This window comes from Rosa chinensis, chromosome 2 (genome assembly GCF_002994745.2).
Source record: "Rosa chinensis cultivar Old Blush chromosome 2, RchiOBHm-V2, whole genome shotgun sequence".
Classification (NCBI taxonomy): Eukaryota; Viridiplantae; Streptophyta; class Magnoliopsida; order Rosales; family Rosaceae; genus Rosa; species Rosa chinensis.
In genome coordinates, this window is record NC_037089.1 from 1087833 (window position 1) to 1111136 (window position 23304).

At 38.0% G+C, this 23304-nt stretch overlaps 2 protein-coding genes across 3 annotated transcripts; both read left to right on the top strand.

The window, feature by feature from the left end:
* Positions 1-78: 78 nt before the first annotated feature.
* LOC112189265 (reticulon-like protein B21) lies at positions 79-4377 on the top strand. 2 transcript variants are annotated; one of them, XM_024328558.2, is made up of 9 exons: positions 79-1631; positions 1723-1779; positions 1867-1969; positions 2050-2124; positions 2232-2376; positions 2470-2539; positions 2885-2950; positions 3726-3848; positions 3938-4377. In XM_024328558.2, the coding sequence occupies exons 1-9, from the start codon at positions 326-328 to the stop codon at positions 4114-4116; spliced, it is 2124 nt and encodes a 707-aa protein (XP_024184326.1). In that variant the 5' UTR covers positions 79-325; the 3' UTR covers positions 4117-4377. The 2 variants fall into 2 exon arrangements, with proteins under 2 accessions (XP_024184326.1, XP_024184325.1); XM_024328557.2 differs by having other exon boundaries at positions 80-1631; positions 1717-1779.
* A 525-nt stretch (positions 4378-4902) lies between these two features.
* On the top strand, positions 4903-9418 carry LOC112189746 (RNA polymerase II C-terminal domain phosphatase-like 4). The gene is made up of 9 exons (XM_024329091.2): positions 4903-5025; positions 5463-5617; positions 5748-5833; positions 6789-6904; positions 7300-7480; positions 7644-7933; positions 8380-8565; positions 8650-8688; positions 8817-9418. Exons 2-9 carry the CDS (start codon positions 5463-5465, stop codon positions 9132-9134), a joined length of 1371 nt encoding a protein of 456 aa, XP_024184859.1. The 5' UTR covers positions 4903-5025; the 3' UTR covers positions 9135-9418.
* Positions 9419-23304: the final 13886 nt, after the last annotated feature.

The window sequence follows — 23304 nt, forward strand, 5'->3', positions numbered from 1 at the left end:
TAACTCCAAAATGGTAAAAACAAAGTATGCAGTTCATATTATTGTATATTTTGACCGGTGTCTAGAGACTCCAGTCCCTCCCTTCTTATAAGAGATTCTTACAATTAACACAATTTGCAGTACTCTCTGCTCGCTTTGCTTTTCTGAAGGCAAAGGGATCCCAAACGCTTTCACCCCACCAACCGCCATTTCTCTTGCGTAAAGCTTTCTCATCCATAATTTGTACTATCTATGTCCCATTGTACTCATTGCTAGCTAAAAAGGGATAAAAGAGAAAGTGAAACAGAGAAGAATTATCTTCCAAGGTACATATTATAAAGGCAAAATGGATGTGGGTAGGAGGAGATCAGATGCAGGAGTGCTCAGAACTGGGAACAGTGTGGTTGCAGGGTCAGTGTGGGAGAACAGGATGAAGCTTGATGAAGTCAGAGGTGGGATTAAGGTCTTCAATGGTGATCAGGAGAATTCTGAAGAGAGCAGCAGCAGCAGTAATGGGGTTGCTGCAACAACAACTCCTAGCACAAGGTTGAAGAGAGGTCAATCTGTTGGTGGAGCAGTGAGTAATGGAAAGAGAAAGACTTGGAAATCTGATACAAGGGTTGAAGGTTTGGAGAAGAGTGGGGCTCAATTGTCCAGAGGAAAATCTGAGTTGAAGAATTATGATGAACAGTGCAAGGAGTTGAGTGCTTCTGTCGATGGGATCAAGAACAGCCCAACTCAGGTGAGGTCTGTGAGGAGACTTAGATCTGAGGGAAGCAAGGAGAGTCAAAATGCTGTTGCTTCTGATAAAGCTGAGAGGAGCCCAGTTGGCAGTAGGAAGCCAAGGACTGAATTGCTGAAAAGTGCTAGTGATTTGGGTAAGGAGGAGGGAATTGAGAAGAACTTGGGTCAGTTGAGGAAGGTGAAATCAGAATCGATCAGGGGAAGTGATTCTTCTGGCAATGCAATTCAATTGGGGAAGGTGAAATCGGAATTGAATAAGGCCTCCCCAGATGAATTGGATAAGGGAGTTGAGAAGTCTGTTGAGGTGATTGAGAAAATCCCAGTTGAGGAGGAGACTGGAGATGGTGGATCTGATGAGAATTGCAAGGAGTTTGGTGTGTGCAGAGAAATGGTGGTTCCAAGCAATGTGGATGTGGTCAAATCTGATCCAACAGAATTGGTGAATGATGTTGCTGATGATGAAGATGGTGATGAAGAAGAAGAATTGGAGGAAGAGGTGGATGAAGAAATTGAGGTTGAAGTTGAAAAGATGAGCCTTGATATTAAGGAAATCAATGCACCGGTACAAGAGAAAGCACCAGTTGAAGAAGAAGCGCCAGTTGAAGAAAAAGCACCAGTTCAAGTGAGAGCACCAGTTCATGAAAAAGCACCAGTTCAAGTGAGAGCACCAGTTCAAGAGAAAGTGAGAGCACCAGTGCAAGAGAAATTAAGCAAGGTTGTGAATGAAGTGAAGGTAGTGAATGAAGTTAAGAAGTTTCAATTATTTGACCGCAAATTTAGAAACCAAGAAGTGAAAAAGCTTCAACATGTTCATCAAAAGCCAGAAACGATCTCCGTTAATCTGAAAAAGCAATCTCCTGTTATGAAACGTGCAGAAGTCTACTCAAATGTCCCTAAACAAACATCATGTAAGTTCTCTCTCTCTTTTAAACCCTGCATCTTTTTCTTCTTATTATGGAATTGAGCCTGGACTGTTCTGTTTGTACCAATTAGATGCAGCTCCAAATGATCAGTACCATAGCTTCCCAGAAACACACAGCAGATTGCAAAGTTTAGGTGAGTTTTCATTCCTAATTTATTGAATTGCACCTTCTACTGCAGTCTCTTTCTAAAGGGTTCATTTTTCCAATTTTTTTTTTCCAGCGGATTTAGTAATGTGGAAAGATGTATCAAGATCAGTTTTTATATTTGGGATTGGAACATTTGTGATACTATCATCCTCCTACATGAAGGATCTAAATATCAGGTAAGCAAAATCCCAATCGAAAAATGTCCAATCCCAGCCTTCAGTTTTGTTCTAAATCTTTTTTGATTCTTGGTCCACAGCTTCATTTCTGTCATATCCTATATGAGCCTTGTCTATCTGGCTGTCATCTTCCTCTTCAGGTCCATCATCTTGAGGTAAATTCTTTGATTTGCAACCATTATTTATGAACATGTTTATATTAGATTAGCATACATTTCCAAGTTGATCTCTTTCTGATTCCTTTTCTTTCTTTAAATGTCAGGGGAGCTTATGAAGTAGAAAATGCAGACTCTGTGGTGGGTGAAGAAGAAGCAATTTGGTTACTGAAACTGGTCCTGCCTTACTTGAATGAGTTCCTGCTAAAGTTTAAAGCTTTGTTTTCTGGTGACCCTGCCACCACAATTAAGGTAATTCTCTTTTTCTTCATGCCTTTTGTTGTTTCTGCAAATAAATTACAAGGATATAGAAAGATGATGGTGATATAATTGTAATCCTGGCAGTTGGCAGTGCTGCTCTTTGTTTTGGCCAGGTGTGGCAGCTCCATAACCATTTGGACAATGGCCAAAGTAGGTGCGTTTCACTTTCTCTTTGCTCTTTATTAGTTTATTTTATTTATAATACAGATGAAAATCACCGAAAGTTATATAGTGTTCCGGAGCTGTGTTTCATGACACTCCTCAAAACCAGTCTAACAGCTCTCAATTTTGGAGTTGTAATACTCAAGAATACTATAGAGCACTTCCGAAACCATGAGAGCATTGTAGATTTATAGTGAAACAGTTGGATGTAATAATGGGGAGTTTCTTCCCAGCAGCCAAAACAGTGAGACAACTGTATCAAATTCTCTGTGTCTCTCTGAACCTTCTTAACTTCTACACAACTGACACTGCTGCTTGGTTTTGCCAACTATGACAGGCTTTTTCGGAGTTTTCACCGTACCAAAGGTGTGCTCTTTGTATTCTACCCAGATAACAGTCTTCGGTAAATTCCTGCAATCATTTTCTCCCTTACTAGTCATGCATAGTATTATTATTACAAAGTTACTGTACCAATTTTTACACCATTATAGTTGGCTGTAGCACCTTTAGTTTGACTATCACCTCAGATCTTTACCGAATGTGGCCCATCATAATTCATGTCTGATCTAACGGCTTTATTAGAGCTGGTCTGGATTTGATGGGGCCCAAGTCAATATGACCCCATACATTAATGCCCATGATGGGTACTTGGGTAAGGTCTTTGAATTACCATAACACCATGGTGGATCACATGATAGAACATTGAAGCTCCAATATCTCCGTTTTAATTGTCGGGCAGAATATTAAAGTGATTGGTGATTAAATAGGCGCTCTAAAATGCATTTGATTTACATGAGAAGTTTCTTTGCAATTTTGGATTCCGAGTAAAGAAAAGAAAAATCTTTTTTCTTTCTCTAATGTTCCAATTTGCATCTTCAACCTCTCTTTTCTCTTTGACATTGTGGCCAACCAACAGTAGTTAGGGGCCCCACACCATAATTTTACTAGTTATGGCCCATTATCTTCTAATGGGTTATTCTGTCATTTTCAAATTTTTAGTGGGGTTGTCGAGAGGCCACAATCCTTAATGGGTATCTGGCCCAATAGGTCTATTATGCCTTTTAGTAAAGACGTAAAGTAGTGAATAGATGAAAAGACCCGGCTACATTCTTCGATAATATGCAATAATGATATTTCACCATCTGACGTGCTACTGAATTGGTGTTCATTATGTGAAGCTAAATTTTGGGTTCGGCGGTTTCGGGATGCTTGGGACTCCTGCTCTCACAAGAAACCAGTGACCATTGTGATCTTTCTACTAGTATGGAACTTATCTTCAGTAGAGGCTCGAATTTGGGCAGGTAAGCAAATCCAAACCCTAGTAAATGTTTCAAACGATCAATTGTTTGTATACGTTATGTGTATGATTACGAAATTCAAAATGTTGCAGCATTCATTTTGGTGGTGGCGTTCCGATACTATCAACAGAAGTTGGTGACGGAGGAGTGGGTGGAAGATGATGTAGCAGCAGTAGAAGAAGAAGAAGAAGGAGCTGAAGAAAATTGGCAGGGAGCACAAAGAGCCACTCCAGTTGATATTCACATCACTAAACAAAAGAAAGGATTCTAAAAGTATATACCAATATATCATATCAAATAATGCGCTCATTAGCCCGCTTTTTTTTTTTTCCTCCCCCCCCCTTTTTTTTCCCCTTGATTTACTGTAAATATGAGGGACATTTGTTGATTCTGTCATACTAAGTTACTAACAGGTGTAGGAGGAAATTGTGAGTTTGTGACCAATAACTACTTCACATTACATGTACCCTTACAAATATGAATGAAAATGGCAGTTGGTTGATTGGTCAACAATGCTTTATGCCCAACTTTATTTGCTTGAGTTACACAAATATAATGGTGTTCATCAAAACCCCAATAATTTCCTTCTGCTTCATTTTCATTGTTTTCGCTAGAAAAATAAAAACAAATTGAGCCAAAATTGGACGCAATCGAGATCCAATTTAGTGGGCTAGACTCTAGCCCTATCTGAAATCAGGATGTCAAGTCCAGGCAATATCGCCGAGAATATTGTTATTTTTTTAGCCAAGCATGTAAACTTTATATAGTCGAGCTAGTGAACTATCTCTCATTTTCGTTGAGCAGATGAACAGTCTTAGAAAGAAAAAAGTTATAACCATTGAAAACTCTTGGGATGACCAGATGTTAGAATGGAAGAGGAAAGGAGAGGAAGGCTAGTAGCAAAATATTACAATATTAGAAATACAAAATAATAAAAAGTACAGAGCAAAATATTTCTTTTTGTTTTCCAAAACGACCGCGTTTCAGAATTGGATTCTAACCCGCTTTATTCCGGGCTCGGGGCAAAAAGACCCGCTCTTTTATTTTTATTTTTTATTATTCTTTCTCTCCCTCTCTCTCTCTCTCTCTCTCTCTCTCCCAAAATCCAAAACGAAAGCTTCAAAATTTGACGAGCTTCTCTGCAACCCTAACCCCAACAACTGCTTCGCAACCCATCACGGTACATTCACTACTTCATTTCATCCTTCTCTTCTTATAAAAGCTACGCTTCTTAATTTGATTTTGTGATTTACTGGTTTCACCGAAATCGATTTCTAGGGTTCTTTCAATCTCGCATAATTAATCGAATAGCTAGCTTCTTATCACTTGTTAGGTCTTCGTACCGAACCAGTTTGGTTGTTCATTGTGTAATAATGTTAAAGTTGCTACCTTTATTCTTTGTTCTTGATTTTCACTAGTAGAAATATTGATGTTGTTTGTGGGTTTAAGGGTTGAGGAGTTATTTTGGGGCAAGTGAGAAGATTTAGGTTTAATATAGCATTTTTTTTTCGTTGTCGATTTCGAATGGTAGGAATGTTGATTGTTTATGTGTATCTTCTAGTGCATCCACTTTGAGGTGAACATTTGGTAATGTGTTTGATTGTGTGGATAATGTAGATGAGTCTTGCCGAGTCCCCAGTGCACTCTTCTAGCAGTGATGGGTTTGCTGGGTTGCTTGAGAGAGAACTAGAGTCTGGTTCTTCGGAGTCGTCACCAGATGAAGGAGATAAAGCAGCTGATGACGATGGCAGTGATGTTGAAAGTGAGAGCAGGTGTGTTGAGTTCTGTTTGTTTCGTGTTTGATGCAGTATGAGTTTCTATCAGATATTGTAATTTCTGTAAATCTATAAGTCGAAGTTCTATTTGGAGCCATTCAGATACGATTTGTGACTTGCATTGCAGGATAAAAAGGCGTAAGGTAGAGAATCTGGAAAGCTTAGAGGAAACCGTTGCGTCAACTTCACAAGGACTCTCAGAAGAAAAGTCAGGTAACCTTTTGATATCTTTTGGATTGTTTTGTGTTTCATTTTTTAACCCCAAACACTGGAAGAGGACTTATTGATTCTGTGTGAAGTGTTCTGAACTGTCTTAGATGACACATACCTGTTTGCTACATACAACCTAAGACCAACTTAGTAAGGGAGCTTTTGTTCAAAGACTTACTAAAGTGCTCCTATTCTATCATACTTTGTTATGTCCATCTACCTCGTGGTCTGTTTGCATTTCTCTATTTAAAATTGGTGAAAGCTGAAAAGTTAACTGCAGTTATTGTGGGCTGTATATATAGATGTATGACAGAAGTTCAAGTATCAGGTTTATTGTTTGTATGTCTAAAGACTTGATGAACTGCTTTGCTGTTGCCTTGATTGTTTTGATGAAAACGTTGTTTGGTAGATTTTTGAATATTACATTTTAGAATTTATTTTCTTCACTATGCTTCAATTATGGTGATGAAAAAGTTTTCTGGTATTTGTATTTGACTGTATTTCATAACATTGCCGGAAAAAACTAAGGAAATGCTAATTTTCTTGCAAAAGTGCTCCAGAGGAAAAGTCTTTCCTGTTCAAGAAAACATAAAACATTTTTCAACTGGGAAACCTTTCCACCAGTATTTTCTTTTTCCAGAGAGCAGATTATTTGGGAAAAGCATGGCTTGAAGCTATCCAACAGTGAATGTACCATGTATTCTGGTATTAGTTTGGGATTCAACCCCCACAAAAATGAGTGTGTTTGCTTGTGTGTGTGTGGTTCAGAAAGCGAGAGAGTACATGTCTAATAACCATCAAGTTTTGATTGCTTTGAACACAGGATATTATAACTAATAAACATCAAGTTTTAATTGCTTTGAACACAGGATAATTATATCTAACATGGTATTTCTCCACCTCAGAGGATACAGTTACTCTTGTCCTGTTTTTGAACTTTTCTTGGAATTATGTGCAGAAGCAACTGCAATAGAGGATATGTGTGCACATCCTGGTTCATTTGGAGATATGTGTTTTCTTTGTGGCCAGAGGTTGATTGAGCAGTCTGGTGTGACATTTGGGTACATTCACAAGGTATTCCCCTGGATGAGCAGTTGAAATTTAAAATTTTTGAATGCTTTGGTTTACTGGAAGTGTACACGCATATGGTTTTCCATAATTTAGTTTGTACAGGCACTGTTTTTACCCATTAGCTGTCACCTGTAATTCATGATATACTGAAGCCTTCATGCAAAAAAAATAAACTTATTGTTAGGAAACAAACATAACCATTGCATGCATACGTTATTCGTTTCAGTCAAGTGTGACTTGTTGATTTACTAATCGCCTGATTTTTATTATAAATTTACTGAAGAAATTTACATACTCATTCGATGTATCCATTTCCAGTTAGATTGTTCCTTATTCGTAGCTTATTTTGCATTATTAGATATTGGATGTGATACAGTGTGAAACATTTGCTTGTGCAGGGATTAAGACTTAATAATGATGAAATCGACCGGTTACGCAACACTGACATTAAGAAATCGCTAAATAATAAGAAACTTTATTTGGTACTTGATCTTGATCATACGCTGCTAAATTCCACCCAGCTGAATCATATGACGGCAGAGGAAGAATATTTGATGAGCCCACCAGATTCTCTGCCAGGTATTTATGTATTCTTTTGAAGTCTTTCTTCTTGTGTAGCATCTTTAGTGCTTCCATTTCAATGTTTACACATTTCGTAGTTGCTTAGGTGGATGCTTGTATATTTACCCTAATGAGTATTGACTTGCATCTTTTGATTTTGCTTGTAATATGATACTTTCAGATGTTTTGAAAGGCAGCCTCTTCAGACTAGACTTTATGCGCATGATGACCAAGTTAAGGCCCTTCATTAAGACATTTTTGAAGGAAGCCAGTGAAATATTTGAAATGTATGTGTATACAATGGGTGACCGAGCCTATGCATTGGAAATGGCCAAGTTGCTTGATCCCAAAAAAGAGTACTTTGGTGATAGAGTGATATCACGCGATGATGGCACCCAAAAACATCAAAAGGGTCTAGATATTGTGCTTGGGCAAGAAAGTGCTGTTTTGATACTGGATGATACAGAGAATGTAAGTTTTTCCTTGTTGATATTCGTAACCAGTTAACCTTGTAAAAGACTTAAAGGGGAGCAAATTTTTGTGGTTTAAACAGAATTAGCCTTGAAGAAATTTATTTGAAATTTGTCATAATAGCATCTTCCACCCATGGCGAGCCAGCTAGTTATGTTACCTCTCATTGAACTAGCTTAACTTCTTAATGGTTTAACACAAAATATATGTTTACAAAATCAAATGTTTAGAAAATGAACTTGTTATGATAGATTTTATGTTTGGATACACTCGCAATTTAATGATCTCTGCATATCGTATCTTAAACAATTCTTTTTTTGAGTGAGATGATAGAATATCTTCAAAAGAACTTTATTATGTTTTGGATACACTAGCTATCATTTTAAGGATGTGGTGAGTTTTTTAATCTTCTGATTGGTTATCAATGTTGCTATCTGTTATTGTAGGCGTGGATAAAGCACAAGGACAATCTAATCTTGATGGAAAGATATCATTTCTTTAGATCTAGTTGTGCCCAATTTGGGTTCAATTGTGAGTCTCTTTCGGAGTTGAAGAGTGATGAGTGTGAGCCTGAAGGAGCTCTTGCAAATGTTCTTGACCTTCTTAAGCGAATTCACAAGATTTTCTTTTATGTAAGTACATCTTCCCGTCTCTATATTGATTAAAGTATGTGGTGTTGTTGTGTACTAATCCATTGTTGGCAAACTATCTTGTAGGAATTGGAAGGCAATCTTATAGATAGAGATGTGAGGCAGGTAAATATTCCACCAACTTCCCTTTCTTATGTTTGATATATATATATTTGGAGAGCTTTGCTTCTACTACTTTCAGTTCTGACAATGATATTAATGTGATATGGGTATTAAATGTGTTACTCTTGTAGGTTCTGAAAACCGTTAGAAAGGAAGTTTTGAAGGGGTGCAAAGTTGTGTTCAGCCGTATAATTCCTTCAAAAGTCCAGGCTGATAGTCATCACCTGTGGAAGATGGCAGAGCAGCTGGGAGCCATATGTTCAACCGAGGTGGATTCATCAGTGACCCATGTAGTTGCATTAGATGCGGGAACTGAAAAGTCTCGCTGGGCAGTGAAACAGAATAAGTTTTTGGTCCATCCTCTCTGGCTGGAAGCAGTGAATTATATGTGGCGAAAGCAACCGGAAGAGAAGTTTCCTGTCACTGAAACGAAATCGAAAACCCTGTGACTGCTATTTTTTGGATATGACTAACCCTGTCCTTGTTGTGGATAACTTGAAAAAGTCGTAGAAAATTTGGCTGTAGACTAATTTGAGTCTTGATAATTCGAAACTAGTGCATCAGAGAGCAGTTACTTTATTCTGAATTTGTATATAGTTACAGCCCGGTTTGTCAGATAACAAGAACAGAAGATATGTTAAGGCAGTAGGAGATTATGGCGATTAGCACATTTTTATGTACTTTGCGTCTCAGCTTATAATGTGAAGCTTCTGATCTTTTGTCATTGGTACAAGAAGTACTGAATTAGCTTTCTGAAATGCTTTACTCATTGTCATGTTAAAATTGGGCCAGCATGAAATGGGCCTTCGGAGTCCAGTTGTGTACTAAACCAATTCTGAGCCCTCTGAGGCTCATATTTGGGTGGATCCATCTTCCTTATAGCTTGAATCTTTGAAAGTTTCAAACGAGCAATAAATCCCAAAGTTCCCAACCCACAAGGTTAAAATGGGAATATCGTAGTGATAAGAGATTTCTTTCGAACAAGTGTTCGATTCCCTCAGCTCGTTGATTGAAAAACAAAATTGTGAGTACACGTACATAAAATTCAGATAGCAACCTATATCCCCATCTTATCTGTTACAATACCAAACATTCCACAAGGATGTTATGAAGGGGACTGACTTAAAACCAAAATTGCCCAAGACTGGTAGGTTTCGGTTTTTGGTGTTTGGTTTGAGGCTAAGCCACATGTCGCTACACACAGAACAAGAGTGCTTTGTGATTATACATATAGCTTTGGCAATCAAATTTGGTCGATATTATCGTTCACTAAAGCAACGCGTGGAGATGGAGGGCCAATAATATAGATTATAGAATAAGAAGGCTCATCAGAAAGATCGATGCGTGATAGACTGGTCTTCAATTTCATGGTAATCCGAGTACGCCAATGAATTCTTTAAGCTTCATGATAGAGATCCTCATTCTCCAGCACATGGAAAAAATGGAACTTCCTAGACGAAACAGAACATTAGATATACCGACAGACATAAACTTTGGTTTTTAGATGTTTGAATGGAAATGCAAGTATCTGATAATTTTGGCAATGCTTTGATGAATGACCTAATATGAAGGTTTCAAGACTTTCCAATTCTGACAAATTAACCAACTATATACCTACTAGTGACTACTGACTAGTCCAGTTTGTGCTCATTGTTTGTTATATATACATATACATATACATTATATATAGTTGGTTTATATACAGTATATGTGTATGTTAGTTTTACGCTCCTTTCAACTAAATATTTCTAGTTACTTGTCATCGATGAGGTAGGCAACCACTGAAAGTCTGAAACTAATATCATACACTAGGATTGACTAGAGTCACTAGACCAATGCATCTCTCCTGTAAAGAGGATATCTTGCTACAAATATTAGAATGAAAAGATATAGAAGAGGTCATGAGTAAACTAATATGCTAGGTATGGATTATGTAGGGTTAGGGTTTATCAATCCTCTATCTATCTTTCCCTAAAAGTAAATTAAGTGTAGATTGAGCTGGGTAAGGTCTATTTAGGGTTAGGGTTTATCATATCTTTTCCTAAAAGTTAAAAGTAGCCTCCTCTCAGTCTCTACACTCAAGTTTACTAATAGAAAGTTTGTTGTTGTCTAAGTTGAGTGTCCAAGCCAATTCATTCCAATCCACCAAGCGAGGAGTTTGAAATTCCAAATAACGTTTGAAGACTAAAGAGTATTAATACTGTGGAAAATTATTGGGCAGAAAAGTCTGTAGCTGTCTAAATCGATCGGCACGATATAATATGAGTCGTGGCAAGCATATTAGTTAAGAAGAAACAGTGAGTTTGTGGTTGATGGGTGTATCTAGTTTGAACGTTTCAACTTAATTCGAGAATATTATTGAGGTTCTAAGTACCGAGTAGAGATGGGTTTTAGGTTTTATCATCATATATCGTATATAGCATGATGAGTTGAAATCCATAATAGTGAGGGAGTTTGAATAATTGAGTGAGAGAATTCCACAAATGGTCACTCAACTATGACTCATTCGACACTTTGGTCACTGAAGTTTCAAGGTGACTTAAGTGATTAACAGTGTAATAGTTAAGCGACCAAAGTGATATATTTGAAACTTCAGTGACCAAAGTGTCGAATGAGTCATAGTTGAGTGATCATTTGTGAAATTTTTCTTAATTGAGTGGCCAAATTTGAAAGCTTATCTAAAACAATGACTGAAGTTTAAAGGACAAAGATAATTAAGGTATATGATTTTGTCCATATACTTCTAAAAAAAGTAGTCACTTTATTGTGACTTGTAACCTTCCTCCGTAGGGAATTTTCACCTAGTGATTGATTGTCGTTTTCACATCTCTATTAATTTTAGCATTATTTTGGTAGCTTTCAGTTTCACCTTTTATAATGTCAATTATGTCACCCCGTCATAATAAGGAACACGAACATGAAGAACCTATCCTTCTGTCTTTGCTTTTGGTCCACTTGCTTCAAAGTCGTAGTGCTTCTTAATTTTCGAATTTTATATGGAAAATTATGCCTAATGTATTTTCTTTTTCTGAATATCGCATTATGTTATTTTCATCACATGATGGCTTTACTTTACAAACCCTACAAGTTTCTATATTAGTGAGCTGAGGTGTACGTTTCCTACTTATATACGCATCTACGTAATATCCATATCCATGATAATTAATGTGCATGTGTTTACCCTATAGATGGCAATCACGTACCGTCGCAAAGAATCGAAACAAATCGAATGTTTTCTTGTATATATGTAGTGTTTCTCTTATCATACGAATTGGTAAATGGTGATGATCAACTGTATCTAAAAAAGCTTCTCATGAATTAGTTTTGACAACAATTAATGGTATGATTTGTCGGTTGCATTACATATAGTTATACTTGATGTACTATTCTTTTACTTAATTAGGGTTAGGGAATTATTAAGATTCATTTTTTGGATTTGTAGAGACAATGATTGTGTGTGTAGCAACAGATATAGAGGTGACGTCTGAGATCAATTACTTCCTTCGAATGCTTGGCTGTGGTCTATTCAAAATCGCAAGTTTGTGGATGGCATTCTCTCGTTTGCCTCTGAGCCAAACCCTGGTTTATTAGAGCTAAATAATTCATTGTTTAAGCTAATCAAGTTTTGAAGTTTGATGGATCAACTACAGTTGATTATTATACAGATATTAAGCTACTCCTCTAAAAGATAACGCTCTGATTATATTAATGTAAAACAAAAGGAATATAGCACAAAGCTTACGGTGTCTTACTGTCTTAGGGTTTAGATTTTGATTTCCGGACAAAAAGATTAAAAATATGAATATTTTAGCTTGATTTATTCTGAAATATAAAAGTATAACATTGTTAATTTAAAATCAACAACATACGTTTTGTATCGTTAGTGGCCAAGCTAGTAGTTATATATATTATATATATATGTATGTGCGCGTGCGCTATGGTGATGCAGTTGTGACAATTGGCCGGCTGATGAGAAATATTAACTAAATTTTAAGTGAAAACTAATTGAGAAAATCGCTAATTAGATGTTGGCCTTTAATTGGACTACCTGTACATCAAGAATGTAGTTAACCGAGGCTGGATTGAAAATTAATAAGGTATCGTACTAGCCTTTGACAGTTTCACTTCATTTTATTCTCCTTCAATTTATGTAGCTACTGTATGTATAATGAGTATCGGTTCGTTTAACTCTTCATTTACTATAAGTAGGAAGATTCAAATAGTAATAAGCAATAACTACGAGCGGAACGACTCGATCGGTACCGATTTGAAATTTGCATGTTCTGCGGCTCTACGCCATATGATGGTAGCTAGCAATAATTTGAAATTGGTTGTCTTTATATGTATTATTATTGGTGTTGTCCCAGCTTGTTTTACTGTCGACCTCTCGTGCTCTTTGAATCATTCAGTGTTCTGTCCCTAAACCCTAAGGGCCTAAACCACTCCAATTTCCCAGTAGCTAGATAGAGTGCCTAAATCAGATCCATGATCAAGAAGGCAAATATTTCTAACGATACGATCAAGTTGAGATAACACACACACACACACACATATATATATATATATATATATATATTAATTCTATTTTTGGATGGGGATTCACAACAAGATGCCTTGAGCCACAGATCCATCATCCACGGATAGACAAAATAAATAAATATATACAAGACAATAAGACATGTTGAAAACAACATGCATTTATGGATCTGCAACAGAAAATTAAAATTTAAAACTGATTCAGTTAAATTAATCAAATTAAAATATATCTTTAATTAACTAGCTCGCTTAATTTTATCACAATGATCTCCGTTTGTTAGGCTGTTAATTAATTCATTAAGCGAGGATGTTGAACAAAAGCTTGTTTTGTCAGACCCTGGCATGGCCGCCCAAAACGAGCTTAATTAACCAATACTAATTCATGAAGGCTGCAGATTCTAGATCGAAGAGAATCAAACGTATGTTAATTCATCACATTAACCAATACTAATCCACGTTAATTAGTTCACACTAACTAGCTATCAATGTTAGTCACTTAATTAACAGTTAAGAGACTAATATAATGAGCTACCCATACATGAATTGTAGCTTGTTTCTTTCGTTCATCCCATTTATTTTAAAATTTTATGAAAGAATTATTGAACCTCTAAATTACCCAAGAATGCAAATTCAATTTCGAGCACATGAAAAGTGTTCTTCACGCCACTGCTTAATCAATTACACACATTGACTCACACATATGCATCACATTTATTCTTGACCTTATAAAAGATTAATTAAGTGAATGCAAATGTATTTTTTAGAAGAAAAGGCATTCGCGAGAAGTTGCGAGCTAAGTACATAGCTACTTCTTAATTAATTAAAATCAGGGGTCAATGCGTTAATTATCAGATGCACATACCGTAGATAGCTACTTCTTGGTAGTCGTCCAGTGACTGTTCTAGTACTGTTCCAAATGGAGAGACTACACCAACAAGTCTAACTGATGATCGAAAAACATGATTAAAACAATCCATGATTAAACTTAATAATGCATTTAGAGGTCGATGATGATGATGATGGCTCGCAGTCGGCGCGGTCACTCATTAACCCTGTATATGATTCACGATGACCGGCAACCAAGTCGAGTTTAGTAGGGCGTCGGGTTGGATTAATGGGTTGTTAATCCATTAGTCATCCTTATATCATAAGGTAGTTAAGCAGAATCAAACTATTTCACGTACGTACATATGGTAATGGAGTCAGAGATTTTACTATAAAGGGTGAAACTTAAAGAAAAGAAGATCATTGCTATAGCCTGGTCTCGGAAGAAACATTAGTAGATGTTTTATACAAAAGAAAGTCTAGGAGACATACATAGTTATCAATTATATATATAAATAAAATACGAAAATGTTCTAAAGAGGATGTCCGCAAACTATAAAAAATGCGGACGTCCCTCCTTTCTCCGTGATCAAGCTCCGACGACGGCGCTCCTCTTGCCGGACGGAGGCTACAAGCATCCCAGACCAGTTTGCAGCGAAGACGAAGGCCAAAGAGATCGAGGTCGGAGGTCTGGGCAGCGTGGTCGACTGCAAAGTGGTAGTCTGATCAAGGTCGACTGGAAAGTGGTTACCGGCGAGTCCACCCGACTGGAAAGTGGTCCAGGATGTTCAGAGGGTTCGTCTGGCAACCGCAGAGCAACCATCACTGCCTTCTCGACACCGGAGGAGGGACGTCCACACTTTTCTGGGTTGCGGACGTCCTCTTCAGAACGGTCCTCTATATATATAATATATATATATATATATATATGTATAAAGTGTTTCTTGGGTGCGGACGTCCGTACCTAAGCATTAGGAACCGAATCTGTCGAACCGGAACCGTTCGTATTCATTGTTGTAAATTGCAGTGTGAATCCCTTAATGATCACCAATTTGGCTGAAATTTTGCAGAGATGATCTATATACATTAAAACCTAAAAACTGAACGGTTAAGATGTAAAGTTATGATAAAAAAGTGGGGAAAAAATGGAAATCTGCACCTAATGCTTAGGTGCGGACGTCCGCACCCAAGAAGCTATGTGTGTGTGTGTATATATATATATTTAGGGGTCAAGCGACCCTTTCCATCACCTTTGGCTAATCAAGCCTAGGTGTACGTACCCGATTATTAAGGGGACAACGTCCAACGGAGAAGCGACACATAATTGCATTACATATCTTATCTTATAATTAATATATCCCACCCATCACGAATATTAGGGCATCACGCGCAGGCCGGGTTGCTTCTTTGCTGATCTCTCTGCTCTATGTATTTGCTCTCTTCTTTGTTTCCTACCGCCTTCTTGTATTGTTTGCTATCAGGCTTTTAATGAAGTTTCTTCGTAGACCAAAAATAAATAAAAGCAATACCAAATACATATATCAACTTGTATACATACACACATATACGTATATGTAAGATTTAAGTATATGGCAGCTTCATTCTTTAGCTGGTGATAATGAAGATCTTAACCGATCGATCTCAAGACTCGACAAGAGCTACCTAGATGGAAAAGAAAAAAAGCATCAGTGGATTGTCAAGTAAGAGAATATTGAACTCTATCGATCCCAAATACATGTGGATCTCTACTAGCTCTATTAGCTAACTAGTTTCTGATGATCGATCAATAAGAGGTTTGAATATACATTATAATCTGGCAATAAAAACAAAATATGCATATGCTAATGCGACTCGATCAATAATAATGAAATGAAACGAATCTCTTAACTTGCTACATAAACCATGTGAATGTGATGTGATGTGATGTGAATATGTGATGTTATTACCGGGCAAAGAAGAATCCATTTCATGCATACATATACGTACAAAACGTCTGTATACACACAATTTTCTTGAAAGATATTGTTAACCAACCTTATATTATTACAATGTTAAGAAATGATTATTAATTAGAGCTAGAATATATTTTTCTTAATTTCTTACATTTTAAGTTTTGTTCTTAAATTTCTAGTGCCCTTAATTATTTCTAAACTAGCTACTCATCCCCATCCGTTTTCTCTATGGAATGATGTTCGGTGGTAGACTATATAGCACTATATATACTATAGTTAGGTGATTCATATATCGATGATGATGATGAATTTGCATTATAATTGATCGCCAGCCTAGACACAGAGAATGTCTCTCAATGGGTTGGTACCTTTGGTAGGGTACTAGGGTATTATTGACCATTATGTATTACATGTTAATGATATAATTTGGTCCACCATATATATGCTTCACTAGTACTTGTTGATTTCTTCTTCTTTTTTTGCACCAAATTACATGAATTATTATTGCTATCTTGATCTATATATATATATATATATATATATATATATATATACTATATAAGTTATCAGATATAAAGTTGGACGTAACTAATATTTAGTATAGTTTTCAATAAAATATTGATTAAGATTTCAAATTCAACTCGTTGTGTACTACTCCATTTTCTCTAAAATGTTCAACAACCGTCTCCAGACATCTATTGTGCCAATGTCAATTGCATACCTAAACTCTCAAACGTATCAATTAAGGTGATACCCAAAGTCTAGCTTATATTTATGGGAAAAATGCACCAACAGTGTCCGGACACTGTGAGGACTGTCAAAATGATACCTGAACTTATAAAGTTATCAATGTGATACCTGGACTCATTTTTTCGTATCAACATCGTACCTAGGACCAAATTCTGTCACGGAACCGTTAAATTTTGCACGTGCCACGCACGTGAGTCACTTAATGAAGACAAAAAGACCGATTTACCCTCAAAAGTTTTTTTTTCTTCTTTCTTTCTTTATTTCTTCCTTTTTTCTTTCTTTCTTTCTTTTTCTTCTTTTTTGGTTTCTTCTTCGAAGTTCTTCCCCTGATTTGAATCATCAAGATTCAAATCATCTTAGTAGCGGGCCATTCCGGATACGTCATGGCCTTGAAGAACACCGGTGCCGCCTTAATCGATTACGGCCACGGTGAATCACAGCAAACACCTCCTCACCCTGCTCCGCCTGTCGAACTGCTCGTCCAAGTTCACCCCCGCCGCCGCCGACGGCTTAGCCACCACTCTCGTTCTCTCCTCCGACCCCCTTGTATACACCATTGATCAGAAACTCAGACCTTGCCAGCCCTCCACTCTCAAATCACAACTCCAATCCCACCCCGCCATTCTCTCCGTCACTCCCGACATGCAACACCACCTCCACACCATCAACAACCACATGAACAACCTCTCTGTCATTCCTGACATGCAACACCACCTCTGTCATTCCCGACATGAACAACCACACATACAGAAACTCAACAACCCCTCCATCAAATTATAAGATCCAATTCAAACTCAAATCACCCATAAAACTCATCAAACGAAACACAGCACACAAAAGTGATCTATATCAATCTCAAACCCATTAGGCAAGCATATATTCAATAATTTCCAATCAATTTGAGTACCTTCTGGAGCTGATTGTAGCTGACATAGTCACGATGCTTGGACCAAAACTCATTGGGCGAATAGAGAGTATAAATGGGTGAAGCCCCATCACTGAATTGGTCGTCCCTCTGAGCTAAGCCGGGGATTTTGGGTTCAATCAGAGGCAATTGTAGACCAAAGAATTGAGAGTGAAGTTGGAGGCCGACGATGCCGACGAAGGTTTGGTCGTCCCTCTGAGCTAAGCCGGGGATTTTGGGTTCAATCAGAGGCAATTGTAGACCAAAGAATTGAGAGTGAAGTTGGAGGCCGACGATGCCGACGAAGGTTTGGAAAACGAGGATGCAGGGGGTTAGGTTGTCCATTGCTGAAGAGGACGAGGGTGAAGAAGAAGAGGACCATGAGGAATAAAAAGGGTTTCGCCGAAGATCGAGAAAGGAAATGGGCTCGATGGGCGCGGCGGTGGTGTTGGTTGAACTGATCGACTGGTGTGGTCTGGTGTTGGTTGCGGTGGTGTTGGCGAGGAGAGAAGGAGAGTGAGAGGAGAGAGAGAGAAGAAATAAGAAATTTCTTCTGTGTTTTTTTTTTAAATAAAAATGTGTAATAAGACAATTTTACTCTTAAATTTAACGGTTCCGTGATGGAATTTGGTCGTAGGTACGATATTGATACTAAAAAATGAGTCAAGGTATCACATTGATAACTTTGTAATTCAGGTATCATTTTAACAGTCCTCACAGTGTCCGGACACTTTTGGTGCATTTTTCCCTATATTTATATCAATGAGGTGCCTCCGTCCAATTTCCTTGACGGCTGCGTCAAATTAATGACGTGGCAAGCACGTGAGAAGAAAAAAAATTGCCAACAGACCAAAATAACCTTCTTTTAATTTTTTTTATTCTATATATATTTTTTTTTGTAGAAGTTTTTAATTTTATCTTCTTCTTCCTCATTTCTCATCCAATTTTGCCATTTATGAACACCTCTACAGCTCCACCGCAAGTCCTCAACCAAACCCACTGCAATTTCATTTGTTCAGCCTTATCAAAATGCTCAAAAAACTGTGGTATAGTCCCACTCAACTGATTATTCGCCACAGAAAACTTCTTCGGCTAGTAAAGCTAGAAAACTCATAAGGAATACTACCCGTAAGCTTATTATCCGAAAGGATCAGACCGTTCAAGAAAGTACACTTCTGCAAATCAGCTGGGATTGGCCCCGTGAATTTGTTCCCGGACAAATCCAAAGTAACCATATACGACAACCAAGCACACAGATCATTAGGGATCACTCCAAAAAGATCATTACCTGTAGATCTAGATTCTGCAAACTAATGCAACACTCAATCGACTTGGCATGGAGATGGTGCTTGACATAGACATGTCTCTGAGCTCAAGGTTGTAGATTCGATTCTCACGGTCGTTCCAGCAAGAAATACCCACAAAGTGGCAAATGAAACCCACTGAGGCTTTCTTGAAGTCCCAAGAGGCAAGCTTTCCCTACACCCGCCACTACCAAACCCACCGCCATCAAGAAGAAGCGATGGGTTTTTGGGTTCAACTGTTAACTATACAAATCCAATTGAACAATACAACCTAGTTACTGTACATTGAAACAACAAAATCTAATGTTTAAAAGAGGGAATTGAGCCGAGAGAATTGGAGGTCACTTGAACGCTCCACATAAGCTAGTGAACTCAGATCTAGTGCAAAAACCAAAAGCCAAAGGCCAAATAGTAGATCTACACCGGCGGTGATCTCCGTCCGCTACTCCGACTATTCTTCATAAGCCACAAACACTTTTGATAAAAAAAAAAAAATTCTCCACTTCGGCTGTTCTTCATAAAGCCATAAATTCATTCCCAGAAGATAATCTAACAATTTCTTTTATTGGAAGAACAAGACATAGATTGATAGAAAGGAGAGAGGATCAGATTGGGAAGGGAAGGAGGAAGAGAGAGAGAGAGAGAGAATTCGATTTTTTTAAAATTAATTAGTAGAGAAAGACAATTTTTCCCTTGATAAAAATATCATGTGCGTAACACGTGCTTGTCCCGTCATCAATTTGACAGAGCTGTCACGGAAATTGGACCGAGACACCTCATTGATATCAATATAAGACTTTGAGTATCACATTGATACGTTTGAAAGTTTAGTTATCAAATTGGTTTTAACACAATAATTTGAGGACGGTTGCTGAATTTTTCTCTTCATTTTATGATGCACGCAACTTCTGAATGGTTTGTTAACACCATTCAAATGGTTCGGCTCAGATGCTGGTATGGTTTTTGAGACTCATATCGTCCAGCAGAGGGGAATATACAAATAGACGACTTCAAAATATGCTTTTTTAGAAATTAAAAACAAACAAATAAAAACAATTGAGACGAGTGTGTCATATATAGTGTGGGGTTGGGGGAGTCAACTTCTTAACCAAAAACAGACAGAGATACAAACCAAAGCTGCCTCAAGCGTATGTCATCGATCCATGTTTTCGTGGGTCTCCTACCTCCCGCTCTCCATCAAACAGTTTCAGTTATACTCGATCACGAAAGCAACATGAACCAGAAAAACACTCCATGCGCACTCATTTCCTCTCATCCTCAAAACTTGTTGAACTGCGTGACTCTCAAACTAACCAAGTCCGCGCCGGCCATGGTTATTCAAACCGTGGGCGGGCTGAGCTCAACTGCAGCTTCTTCAGCCACTAAGCAAACCAAAACGGCCGCCCAAATTACCCACATGCTAATAAGTTCAGACGCAGTTCCTGGCAATTTCTTGAACCGCTAGTCATGCTTGGTTCAGACTTTAAATTTGACTCTTCTTTGAAACGCGTATGATGAATTCTGACTTAAATTATTTCGGTGCTTTGTTACTGCATCCATAATTGGGGCTGCACTGCAGTGTTATATTGAATTATTGATAAAGAATATATATCTAATTGGTGTTTAATATTCAAGTTGTTGGTACAAGACAAAGCAAAGCAATCTTGTGTTTTAGCATTTTGGAGTTTTATCTACGTAGTGATTGAAAAAAGCGGCTAGCTGCAAGTCAGCAATCCACCATTGTTGTTTTTCACAAGTATAACAACCGCACGCCGTAGTTTTACACGCCAGAATTTTTATATCAGATTCAGAACTCTAAGATTAACAGGTGTAGACACGAGTAATAAATGTGTAATTAATCATTGATTACGCTATATATATTACGGATACATGATGAGATTTTACGTTCAAACTTCCAATCAAAAACGAACACAACAATCATAACCAATTGCTTTCATATTATTATCATTTCAATGACAAAGTAACAAAACACAAACCCAATGTCGACGGTTGGTACACCTTCTTGTTGTCCTGAATTTAGCAAAATAGTGAACTTGCGGCCCAAAATTTCACAACGTAAAAATCCTTTTTCTTGGTTCTTTTGGTTACTGGCTGTTAAACTATATATTAGGGTTTTGAAGCTAAAGGTTAGGTCCCTGTCCCTCTCGACAAGACGAGACCCTCTGCCCGAGGACTTCACAATGCTGACTTGTCACTTACCACACCAAACTGCCAATGTAAGAACCAGAAGGACCCCACAATCAATCATAGGTAAACGTATCTATCACCCGATTGGTTGTAAATGCATTCCCTCTTTGAATATACTTGCACATAGAGGAACCCACCCCACCCCAGGTGAAAGGATATTCCTTATACGTAACGTTATTACCATTTTAGGCTTGCTAGAAATACGAAATTCCAAACCACCTCCCTTATTTTACTGCTTATCTTACTTGTTAGTTTACATGTCATCATCCACATAATTTTTCGATGCAACAACACAAATTACGACACTCCCACTCATACAACTAATATTCAAGTTATCAAGAAGAAAAGCTTGACTAGCAGAGTTGGGAAGAGTTTGCATCCAACTTTGGGCAGGAGAATGATGACTAGCCTTTGCTAAGGCATCAACAAGGAAGTTGACTTCTCAATGGATATGGCTCCAAGCACGAATATTCAACTGTTTGGTTAAGTGTTGGATATCATGAACCAATGATATAACTCTCCAAGATATAGAGATAGAACTAAGTAAACAATCTACCAAAATCTTCGACTCCCTTTCAACTTCAAGATTTGAAAAACCATGAAGCCAAGCAGTATTCATACCAGCCCTTGAGGCCAAGGTTTCAACAGTAAAAAAATTTGTGGTTCTCAAGGAGTTAGCAGAAACAAGAATTGATTTTTTTTTTATCAGTATCACGAAAAACAAATCCGCCTGTGCTAGTTTAGTTTGAAATAACTGAGCCATTAAAATTGAGCTTGAAACAGATTTCGAATATTCTTCTATGTACCGACAATATAAGTAAACGAGTGACTAATATATGATTTAAACTCTTAATATTTGTGCTCACCATTGTACTAAAATAACTAAAACTACACAACAGTTTATTAGAGAGTAGGCATTTTTTCTCTCTCGAAGCAAACCCTAACAAAAACTAGGTTTTTTTTTTTTTTTTTTTTTTTTTTTTTTTCCGGTTCCATCTCGCTGCTCCCGCCCGCGGCAAGCCTCCGGCTTCGTCGCTGTGTGGTGAGTGAGCCGGATGGGAATGTTTTGAGGCTATTGCTTAGGTGGTTTGGAAAGGTTGCCATTTGATGCTCCGGTAGGTTTGTTGGGGCGGCGGGGTTCTGATTTGAAGCCTTCGATGCGCGGCGGTGGTGATATATAGAGGTGGAGCTTGGGTAGTTGATGGTCGTGGCGGTAGTGGTTGTGGTGTTGATGGCCATGGAGACGTGGTGCTAGTGACGTGGGTGTGGCGATGGTCATGGCAGCATGGTGCAGGCGATGTGGTAGTGGCCGCGAGGTGCCGGTGACGTGGTCGTGGCTTTGATGATCGTGGCGACGTGCTAGTGGCGGTCTCGATTGATGGCAGGGAAGCCTGCTGTACGTGATGTAAGAGCGTGAAGGAGGGGGAGAGGTGGACTGGGTGCTCATCAACTTGCTGGGCTTTGGGCTGTGACATTTCTTTGGGCTGCTTTTTGGATTTTCTATTGGGCTGGGGTTTTGCTCTAAGCTCATTGCTATGTTTTTAGTTAGTGTAATTACAAATAAGTTCCTTGTATTAGGAACACTCTATGTACTTTGCCTACAGAATGATCGGTGATTCTACACATCTAGGTGCAAAGTTCTTTAGTGTACTGCAATTGAGCGTATTGACATCGGGACCTTTGTTTGCGATTATTCTGAGTTTAGAATTATTGTCCTCCTTATGGAAACTATGTATTAGATTATTCTAGCTTGTATCTGCTATGAATGAATTCATTATTTAAAAAATTAAAAATTAAAAATTACACTTTATGTTATCCAGCTGATGCAACAAATTCATATTCGTACACGTTCATTGGAACTGGGCCCACATGATTAAAATGTAAACAGCCCGAAATGGTAAAATCTCCAATCAGGGCAGTATCGTAACAACGCACCAACGTCCCGATGCGCTGTGTCCGAAACCCAAGGGGAACTCCACACGTGTCCAAAACCGTGACGTCAGAGACGTCCCATCTTTTGACACATACCCAGCGTGAGGTGGGCAAGAAACCGTCTGGTCCGACCAGGCCTACGAGTGTCAAAACCGTAATTTCACACCCCAAGTCTCAAGAGTTGTATATAACGGAAAGGCTATGCACC

What these genes read in the sequence shown, in the direction of transcription:
- LOC112189265 (XM_024328557.2), top strand. Translation starts at nt 326, where the DNA reads ATGGATGTGGGTAGGAGGAGATCAGATGCAGGAGTGCTCAGAACTGGG. An exon ending in CAGCAGATTGCAAAGTTTAG is followed by an intron (nt 1,780 to 1,866) that starts GTGAGTTTTCAT and finishes TTTTTTTTCCAG; the next exon opens with CGGATTTAGTAATGTGGAAA. An exon ending in TTGGACAATGGCCAAAGTAG is followed by an intron (nt 2,540 to 2,884) that starts GTGCGTTTCACT and finishes CAACTATGACAG; the next exon opens with GCTTTTTCGGAGTTTTCACC.
- LOC112189746 (XM_024329091.2), top strand. Translation starts at nt 5,463, where the DNA reads ATGAGTCTTGCCGAGTCCCCAGTGCACTCTTCTAGCAGTGATGGGTTT. An exon ending in GATGTTGAAAGTGAGAGCAG is followed by an intron (nt 5,618 to 5,747) that starts GTGTGTTGAGTT and finishes CTTGCATTGCAG; the next exon opens with GATAAAAAGGCGTAAGGTAG. An exon ending in TACTGGATGATACAGAGAAT is followed by an intron (nt 7,934 to 8,379) that starts GTAAGTTTTTCC and finishes CTGTTATTGTAG; the next exon opens with GCGTGGATAAAGCACAAGGA.